The sequence below is a fragment of the Strigops habroptila genome, chromosome 4, assembly GCF_004027225.2.
Source record: "Strigops habroptila isolate Jane chromosome 4, bStrHab1.2.pri, whole genome shotgun sequence".
NCBI lineage: Eukaryota > Metazoa > Chordata > Aves > Psittaciformes > Psittacidae > Strigops > Strigops habroptila.
Window position 1 is genome coordinate 566,099 of NC_046358.1, and position 10,120 is coordinate 576,218.

Consider the following 10,120-nt stretch of genomic DNA (forward strand, 5'->3'; position numbering starts at 1 on the left):
GAGCTGGTGTCTCCTCACAGAGGGTGGGGGGCGAGAGGTGCTGTCAGAACACCAAACCCTGGAGCTGCTTTTAATCCCTGTGAGTTTCCTCGGGAGCTGTGCATCCAGGAGGCTTTGGCAACAACTGTTCAAAACAACACACAGGAAGACATTGGTCTCTTCAGAGAAATGGTTTATTGGTGTTACCCCTTCAACAGGATTGATCCAGTCCCAAACCATCCAGCACTGCTGCTAAGGTGACAGACCTGTACCTTAAGTCTTCATGAGACCTTTCTCTGCTGCTCTAAGGCTATTTTGGGGACAATGTGTAACACTTGAATGGCCTCCGGGGGCTGATGGTGCTGCTGACTACAACGTCATGTAGGAGAGAAACCACCTTGCTGCCTGTGAAGGGATGCTCAGTGTGGGTTCTGCACTTCCTGCTTGCGTTTTGGGGATGAGCTGGTTTCCCACCCATGCTTGGCTGCCTCTATGGCCTGGGAGAAGATGTGCCCTGACCTCAGGTCAGCCCGAGGAGCAGGCAGGTCTGTATTGAGCTCCCTCCAGTGCATGCTAAAGAGATGATTAAAATGTGAAAAGATGATGGTATTTGCCAGGCTGCCACTCAGATGAATGTAGAGATGGAGCCAGCTCTTCTCTGGCCTGATTGCACTGGGCTGGGCTCACCTCCCCCTGGCCTTGCCTAATGGCAGGGGTGACAGGGTCCCCTTGGGTCACGTTTTGCCTCTCACTGCTCCTCCCCTGCGCCCGAGTGCCTGGAGTCTGGGACAGAAAGGAATGAAGGGGGAAGGTTTGCTGTCAGTCCTGTGTGAGATGAGCCCCCGCAGGATGTGGTCCGGGTGGAATGCTGAAGTCTTCCTGGCTATTCCTTGTGGAGGCACCACACCAGGGTCTGCCCCACGCCGGTCATGCTCACCACGCGGTAGCCGCAGCTCTCCAGCTTGTTCAGGACGACACGTGGAGCATCGTTCACGTAGTACTCCCAGCTGCAGCAGGGAAGGGGGAGAAACCTCATCAGGTGAGGGAAGAGGTGACACTTTCCTTGTGGAAGTGGCTCTGCCTTGATACCAAACCCATGTCCAGCTGTAGGACTGTGCTGCCCATCACCTGCAGGATGCAGTGTTGGGGTTAACCAGATGGGGAAGGTCAAACCCGCCCCAGGCTGCCCACCCAAGGGGAAAGCCTGTTGAAAGCATCATGTTCAATTGAGATGTGGTTTGGGCACCATGGTCCAAAGCCAGTGCTGCTCAGTTACCTGGGCTGGAACTGCAGTAGAGAGGGTTCACAAGTGTTCAGAGCTGGGAATTCATGGGAAAAGAGGAAAATCTTAGCAAAGTGGGGAAGAATGGCTGAGGTGTTCCTAAGGAGTGAAACCCCGATGTTCTGCCTATGTCAGAGCATGTCGGTGAGTTGGGTGGTTTTGAGAGCCTTTGCCTGGAATTTGGGGATTGGGGAAAAATGCTGCCTTCAGCCAAGCCTTTGAAAACCAGGAATCATCAGCCGTCAGCTGAGCTGCCAGATAGGAGGAGCTGGAGCTGCTCAGCCCCAGCAGTTAAGACCAAGGAGGAACCAACACTCAGGATCCTTGTCCAGGTTTTGTTCCTCCAGGGTTGTGCTGGCTCCGGGTGTTTGGGGCAGGAGCTGCCCTTCCCTCTGCCTGATCTCCAGGCAGAGGACCTGGGACTGCACCCACCATCCAGCAGTTGGGATTGCAGAGCATGGACACAATCTAGGCTGTGGTGGGAAGAAGCAGCAGAGCTGAAACAGCAAGTGTGACCCTCAGTGCTGGAGCTGGCAGCCTTCCTGCTCCTACAACCATCTCTGGAGGCAGGATTTGAGCACATGGGGTAAGGTTCATGATAGTTTAGCTCTTCTCTGACTCACTGTGCCAGATAAGCTGATAATGATGGGCTGCAGCACCACTGGTGATCTTGTTTGGGCACCTTAAAGCCTTTTACCAATTTTCATACCAATAACACACAAAAAGACCCAAAAGCGTTCCCAGAGTGGCTCCAGCTGAGATTGCAAAGCATTAATGGCATGCTGAGTCCTTTTAAAGCATGAAATAGCACCAAGATGTGAGAGGTTTCTTTTTTAGCTTCTCAGGACAGACTATACTTTGCTGTAATTACAGATGTGGAGGAGAGATAATGTGTATTATTATAAGTGCCTTTGAAGTCAGTGCTTTCTCCAGGAGCCTTGCCACATACCCTTCGGATTCACATGGAGCAGTTGGTAAATATTATCCCCATTATGCAGAGGCAGGCACGGGGCAGGATTGTTTGGTACCTGTAGGAGCTACAGAACGGGGTGGCTGAGCTAAAAGCAGAAGGAAGCGGAGCTGCCCAGGGCTTTAAGCACAGCTCTGCAATGAGGGAGACAACGACTGCATGTGGTGAGTATCGTGTGTGCTGCCATCCCCATCTGAATGGGGATGGAGCAGCTGGGAACATGTGCAGAACCCCTCATCCCAGATGAATGCAGCAGGGAACTGAGGAGTCACCCCAGCCTGGAGGCCCCTGCACACCCTTAGAATCAGAGAATCAACCAGGTTGGGAAAGACCTTTAAGACCATCAAGTCCAACCATCCTTAAGCATGTGGCCCAGCTGCCCTCCAGATGTGCCAGAACCAGAGACTGGATGAGTGTGCATGGGGTGGGATTGATGGGCAGGAGCGTCCTCCATGCTATGCTGAAGTGTCAGTAGGTGCTTTAGACCTTAACTCCCAGGATGAACAGGGAGGTGCTGCCTTTCATCTAGGACCAAACAGCGCCAATAGCATCTCTAATCACACAAGATTGTGAATGATAAATTCATCGTAAGTTCAGGATGGTTGAATTTTTGTGTGTATAAAAGAGGAAAAGATGTTGCACTGGTTCAGCCTGGAGAAGGCTCCTTAAGGGGGGACCTTAGAGCAGCTCCAGTGCCTAAAGGGGCTCCAGGAAACCTGGAGAGGGGCTTTGGACAAGGGCCTGTAGGGACAGGCCAAGGGGAATGGCTTTAACCTGCCAGAGGGGAGATTGAGATGAGCTCTGAGGCAGAAGCTCTTCCCTGTGAGGGTGCTGAGGCGCTGGCACAGGGTGCACAGAGAAGCTGTGGCTGCCCCATCCCTGGCAGTGTTCAAGGCCAGGCTGGACACAGGGGCTTGGAGCAACCTGCTCTAGTGGAAGGTGTCCCTGCCCGTGGCAGGGGTTGGAGCTGGATCAGCTTTAAGGTCCCTTCAACACAAACCAGGCTGGGATTCTACAGTTCTATGAGACGCTGGGGATGGTGCCTGGATCCATCCCCTTCTCTGCAGCAGCCGGGGCTCAGGTACTTGATCCCTGCCCCTGGGCAGGCTGGGGCAGAGCCCGGCTGCCCTGTGCTGAAGCCCGGATGCCCTCAGGGTTCTGCTCCACACGTGGGGCCAGGGAGCAGCCGCTGGGACGTGACCATGTGCCACTTGCTGGAGCTGGAGCAGAGCTGCATAACAGGATCTCTCCCATTAGAGGCAAGCTCTCCATTATTAGAGATAATTATGTGCTTCATCCTGGCACTGCAGGGCCCCACAGGTCCTTGCTGCTTAGACCTTTTCTTTCAGGCTCCCTCCAAGGCCATGTTTAAGGGTTTGGGGCTCATGGTGCTACAGGCAGGGTGAGATCTGCAGCGTCCCGTAGCCGGGTTTACCATGACCGCAGCCCTGCAGTCAGCGGGATGGCAAATCCTGCTCGGATGTGGGACAGGCACAGGAGCAGAAGGTGGGACCTTCAGCAGGGAGGTGGCCGGGGCATGTCCTGTGCCTCTCGGGGTGTCAGCAGCCACATTCCAGCCGTGTTGCTTTCTCCACCCCTCCATTGCTCAAGCACTAAAGGGAAGACGTGCCGTGGGGATGCTGCAGTTACGCTGAACAACACAAGCTGTGCAAGAAGCCGGTGGGGTGAGAGGGAGCTCAGAATGCACCAGGCCACCAGGAGGGAGGGAAGGTGGAGAATGCACCAGGGAAAGCTCAGATCCCGTCTCCCAGACAAGCAGAATGCGGCATTCCAGTTCCCTGCCTGCTGGGGCAGATACCATGGAAGCGTTTCTTCTTTCTTGGCCTTTCTTTCCCACCCCAATCCCAGGGATCTGTGCCCTCTCTCAGGAGCCAGCACCACTTCTTCCCACTTACAGCCTCTTTTCCTCCCCCAGGTCTCCCTTCTCCCATTGGCAGCCTCCTGGCCCTGGGCAGGCAGCAGCATGAAGCTGCCGCCGCTCCCAATCTCTGGCCACACACAGGGTTGGGAATAGGAGCGTGGGGATGGCTCAGCCCAGGAACCCCATCCCAAGCCCTTCCATGGGGAGCAGACGAGCCCGGGGCTGCCTTTGGAAGGGTTCTCTCTAACAGCGGCCTCAGTGTGTTATTTATTATCTCCTCTGTCCCTAAAACCCCCCACCCTGCTCAGGCTTTTAGTGCTGCAGGAGCTGAGGATCCCACCTCAATATTTCCGAGCCCAGTGCTGATGGGGTGGGTTTTCCCAGCTCCAACAACATACTGGGAGCAAGAGACCCCTTCTGTCTAATGCCTGTTCTCCTCCTGCGTGCTATGGCAGGAATGGACAAGCTGGAGCAGAAACCTCTGCTCCTCTCAGCCGCTGTAATGTGCTTTTGGGGGTTATTTTAATTTGTGGTTTGGTTTGGGGATATTTCCTGGAGGAAAACAAGAAGTGAGATACCAAATGGGGAAAAAAGGAAAGAAAAAGTGGGCTGAGCTGTAAAGAACAGGCTGGTGACATAGAACCATAGAATCAACTGGGTTGGAAAAGAGGTTTAAGTTCATAGAGTCCAACCATTGCCCAGCACTGCCAAGGCCACCACTAACCCATGGCACTGAGGCCCCAGTTACACGGTGTGTGAGCACCCCCAGGGCCGGTGACTCCAGCCCTGCCCTGGGCAGCCTGTTCCAATGCCTGAGCACCCTCTGGGGAAGGAATTGTTCCTCATCTCCATCTAAACCTCCCCTGGGGCAGCTTGAGGCCGTTTCCTCTTGTCCCATCCCTTGTTCCTTGGGAGCAGAGACCAGCCCCCTCCTGGCTCCATCCTCCTGTCAGGCAGTTGCAGAGAGTGAGAAGGTCCCCCCTGAGCCTTCTCTTCTCCAGACTAACCCCCCCCAGGTCCCTCAGCCGTTCCTCATCACACTTGTGCTCCAGGCCCTGCACCAGCTCCGCTGGGACCATGCAGGCCAAAGGGTTGGTGCTGGGGGGACGTGATGGGCAGCAGCTCCAACCCTGGGGTTCTGCAGCCTGAGGAAGAGCTTCAGAAGCCATCAGGAGGCTGGCTCAGGTGCTTCATAATGGTGGGAAACCTCAAACTGCACTGGAGAGCGGGATGCGATGGGATGGGATAGGATGCGGGTAAGTGTGTCTGGTGGCTGGCACCAAAAGGGCCACGGCCAGAGCAAGGCTGGGGTGGGCAGTGTTGGTTTCTGAGCATCTTGGGCTGGGAACGAGCCAGAGGAGGTTTGTGCTTCAGGGCATGTAAAGTGACACAGGAAGATTCAGATGCTCACTGGGGCTGTTTCATTGCAGCCAGGGCAGAAGCATCCCCAGCATGAGGGGGGTAAGGAGAGGGGAGAATCAAGTCAGGCCCTAAAATGGGGTCAGAGCAAGAGAAAGGAGAGAAGTAAATGAAATATCAGACAGTGTTTCCTTGGGTGGGCACTAATGGGCAGGAGCAAGGACACATCTGCGCCCCTCCAGCACCAAACCACTGGGATTCAGTGTGCTGGGATTCAGTGTGCCATGGAGGTGCACGAGGAGCGAAAACATGGATTTTCTCAGGGATAATAAGGAGCAGGGAGAGCGTGGAACGTGGCAGAGGAGAACTCACAAGTGATTCCCCAGCATGTTCCTCTTCATGGCCCCCAGGAAGCTCATCAGGTTGGGATCCGAATGCTCATCACCCACCATGGTGGGGCCAACCTCCTGCAGGGAAAGCAGCAGAGCTGGCGAGTGATGCGCAGGTGAGTGACACACGCACCCCCCCAGCTGCTCCCCAGCACGGCTCCTGTAAGGGTTTTACTGGGAAGGGGATTGCTGGGGCCACCTGACTCCCCCAGGAGAGGACCTGTGTGGCTTTGATCCCAGAAGGACACCACTGGGAAAAGTCCATGGGACAGCAACAAGGGCAAACCCAGCAAATCCAGTTAGGGACTGTCATGAGTCACAGACTAGTTTGGGTTGGAAGGGACCGTAAAGCTCCTCCAGTTTCAACCTCTGCCATGGGCAGGGACACCTTCCACTAGAGCAGGTTGCTCCAAGCCCCTGTGTCCAACCTGGCCTTGAACACTGCCAGGGATGGGGCAGCCACAGCTTCTCTGGGCACCCTGTGCCAGCGCCTCAGCACCCTCACAGGGAAGAGCTTCTGCCTCAGAGCTCATCTCAGACTCCCCTCTGGCAGGTTAAAGCCATTCCCCTTGTCCTGTCCCTACAGGCCCTTGCCCAAAGCCCCTCTGCAGGTTTCCTGGAGCCCCTTTAGGCACTGGAGCTGCTCTAAGGTCTCCCCTTCAGGAGCCTTCTCTTCTCCAGGCTGCCCCAGCCCAGTTCTCTCAGCCTGGCTCCAGAGCAGAGCTGCTCCAGCCCTCACAGCATCCCTGCGGCTCTCTGGGGCTGTGCGAGCAGAGGCAACGTTCCTGTGCTGGGAGCGCTGGAAAAGGCACTGGAGCAGAGGAAGAGCCTGTGAACCCCTGGCAGACGTGCCGTGGGACACTGCCAGGACAAGGCAGCCCAGTCCATCCCCTGTCAGGCCCATTGTGCTTTTCGCAGCTGCGGCTCCAATCCAAGGCTCTGGTTGGGGATATTTGTTGTGCCTGGCCGAAAAGCAGCTTCCAAAGCCTCTGCTGGGAACCATGCTGAGCTCTGCTGACCCAGCCACCCTCCTGTGCACCCTTCCCTAAGGTTCTACAGCCCCCAGCCATGTGGTGCTTCCTCTATCTCTGCCTGTAATCACTTAATCGGCTGGTATGATGCCAACAGATGTTTCAGTGCTGCAGCATCCCCCTCGCACCCAAGTCTCTGCTCTTTGAAGTGTGTAACAGGGCATCTTCCCCCAGCACCACCATCCCTCACCCAGCTCTCACCAGTCTGCCCATTTGCTTTTCCTACCATTACCCCCTTCTTCCCACAAAACCACATCACCCTCGTTCAGCTTTCAGCCACGGAGTTCCCCTTTGTGTTGGGGTAAAGGGAAAACCCCTGGACAAGGGATGGACAAGGGCTGGCTAATCAGCTCCTGCAGCCCTGCAGGACATCCTGGCTGCTCTGCTCTGCTGCAATCACCAGCCAGAAACGTTTCTTTTAGGTCTTTATATAGATCATAGAATAAACCAGGACCTTTATATGAGACTAACGGGCTGTACCCTCAGCCCAGGGCTCTGCCAGCCGCTGAGCTGCCTGGAATGCCCTTCCCTTCGGCTGCCTTTTCCACCCAAACCGGCTATTTGGGAAGAGGGAACCCCACAGCGAGGACACGCGGCCGGAGGTTTCTCTGCCGTTCCTGGGACCCTACGCCAAGTTTCCGAGGTGCGTTGTGGCTGTGCAGGAGGGACGGGGCTTCCGAGGGGGCGGGCACCGGGCGCTCCCCATCGCCCCGACACCCTTCACCGGCGCGGGTTGGGGGGACGGCGGTTGGGGCTCCCTGGTCGTGCGGGAGTCCCCGATCTGCGGGACATCACCTCCTGACACCCCTCCCGCACCCCGGGGCTGCGGTGCCCGCCGCTGTCGGGGGCTCAGCGCGGCCGCCCCGTCCCGTCCCGCTGCCCCGGACTCACCAAGCGGATCTGTGTGCTGATGAGGATGTACGGCATCCTCCTGCTCTTCCCGCCGCTGCCGCCGCCGCCGCCCCGGGGGGGCCGTGCCCGGGGCCGCCCCCAGCGTCCCGCCCCCCAGAGCCACCGCCCCCGGGCATGGTTAACGTGGGGTCCGGGCTCGGCGGAGCCTCCCCGAGGGCTCAAGGGACTTGGGACCCCCTTATGGTATCGCCAAGTGTGGATCGCCCCAGAGTGTGGGCTCTGGGAGGGGTGAGCGGCGGGGAGGCGATGGGCAGGGGGTGAAGGACACAGAAGTGATGGACAGGGGATGATGGGCAGGGGGTGATGGACACAGAAGTGATGGACAGGGGATGATGGGCAGGGGGTGATGGACACAGAAGTGATGGATGGGGAGGCGATGGGCAGGAGGTGATGGACACAGAAGTGATGGACAGGAGATGATGGGCAGGGGGTGATGGACACAGAAGTGATGGACGGGGAGGTGATGGGCAGGGGGACGGTGGACAGGGAGGCAGAGAATAGTGAGATGGAAGACAAGAGATGATGGGCAAGGAGATAAAGGACAGGGAGATGATGGATAAAAGGTGATGGGCAGGGAGACAGGACAGGAGATAATGGACAGGGAGGTGATGAACCACAAGGTAATGGACAGGGACATGATGGACAGGGAGTTGGAGGACAGGAGATGGTGGACAAGGAGACAGAGGACCAGGAGACAGTGACCAGGAAAACTATGGATATAGAGGACTGGAAAATGAATGACAGGGAGATAAAGGACCAAGAAATGATGGACAGGGACACAAGGGCTGGGAGATAATGGACCAAGGGCCAGGCAGGAGCCCTGGACCCTGCAGAGCATCCCAGGTCCCACCCCAGGGTCCTTTCCAAACACCTCCCTGACGCAGGAGTTTGGCAGAACCAGCATATAGGGGAGAAAGTCCCTTTTTCCAGGGGCTGTTGAGCTTTTATCTGGGAACAGGAGGGTTTAAATCCCTTCAAAATTGGAGGAGAAGCTCAACTGAGACCAGGTCAGGGAGAGGTGCTTCCTCTGTAGGTGCTGAGGGAGTAACTCCCCCCTCAACATCCACTTAAGCAGTTTGAACACTTTAAAGTGAATAATATTGCCATAAATAGTAAATAATAGTTCTGTAGCTTCCAAACCTGAGCAGGAACCTCTCCATGCAGCTCACCAGAAGCTATTTATAAGCCGGAATCAGTGGCTAATTTTGCTATTAATGGTCAGAAGTAAGTGACTGCAGGAGAAAGCAGGAAAAGAATGTTCCTGTGTGGAATAGGCTCTTCCCATGGGACCGGGGCTGGGTTCTCTGCGCTGTCCCAGTTACTGATTAACTCAACAGGGAGCAAATGGACATTTTGGCTCCTGGGCTAAAGGAGACGCTCTGACAAAGCCAAAGCTTGCTCACCACTGCTACTAATGTTGTTATGAACATGTTTGTTGGGTTTAGCGTGATAAAAGAAAACAACCAACAGAGGTTGATGGCATCATCTTCCTAAAACATGCCCCAAATATCCCACGTATTCATTCTGCGCTGAGTGGGATACCTTATGGCATGGGTTAAACATTGGCTCATTTGGATCATTTCCATCCTAAGGAAGGTCTTCCCCAAATCCCTGCTGCCAGAACAGCCCAAATATTTACTCATAACTCTTGTTTTCCAGTGTAAACCCACGTTTGGCTTCTGGTGCAACCACTGAACACGATGTTGACTGATCAATGAAGAGGAAACACCGCCTGCTGTGCAGTTCGTCTGGGTTGTGTTCGATTTCAACATGATCCCGACATCCACAACCCCTTTGGACCCCCTGGTCAGTCTCTCTCTGAATCCTGGTGCTGCAGAAGAGGACACGGATACAGAATCCAGAGCCTTCGCTCTGTCCATAAATGACATTCACTAATGGGCAGGGCTGTTGCTGCGTGGCAGCGTGCCCAGCTCCTGCTGCCTCTCACCCTGCTCTTTCTTGGGAAGGGGGGAAATGGGAGAGGAGATGGAAGCAGAACCTGTCCACAGTATTGAATTTCCTGGTGAGATTCTGGGATCTGGGAGGCAGCCGGAGCGCTGCAGTGGTGTGGGAATGAGCTGTAAAGCACAGAGCAGAGTATCCCAGTGGTACCATCCATCATCCCAAAGTGAGTTACTGCCCTTCAGCGCTGGCTCCAACCAGGCTACAGCCCGAAACAGGGCCCAGGAGAGCTGCCGTTCGGGATCCCTGCCAGTAACTGGGACAGAAGCAAGCAAAAGGTTATTTGGCTCTGCAGAAATCATCACCTTGATACCAGCCTTGCGAGAGGCAAGTGGTGTTTGAAGAGCTTCATTT

At 55.6% G+C, this 10,120-nt stretch overlaps 1 protein-coding gene across 1 annotated transcript; it reads right to left on the minus strand.

The window, feature by feature from the left end:
* Window positions 1-155: 155 nt before the first annotated feature.
* Window positions 156-7,895, minus strand: GCHFR (GTP cyclohydrolase I feedback regulator). Its single transcript, XM_030483178.1, has 3 exons — window positions 7,784-7,895; window positions 5,845-5,939; window positions 156-986 (listed from the first exon to the last, which is right to left on the minus strand). Exons 1-3 carry the CDS (start codon window positions 7,817-7,819, stop codon window positions 863-865), a joined length of 255 nt encoding a protein of 84 aa, XP_030339038.1. The 5' UTR covers window positions 7,820-7,895; the 3' UTR covers window positions 156-862.
* Between the last annotated feature and the right edge of the window lie 2,225 nt (window positions 7,896-10,120).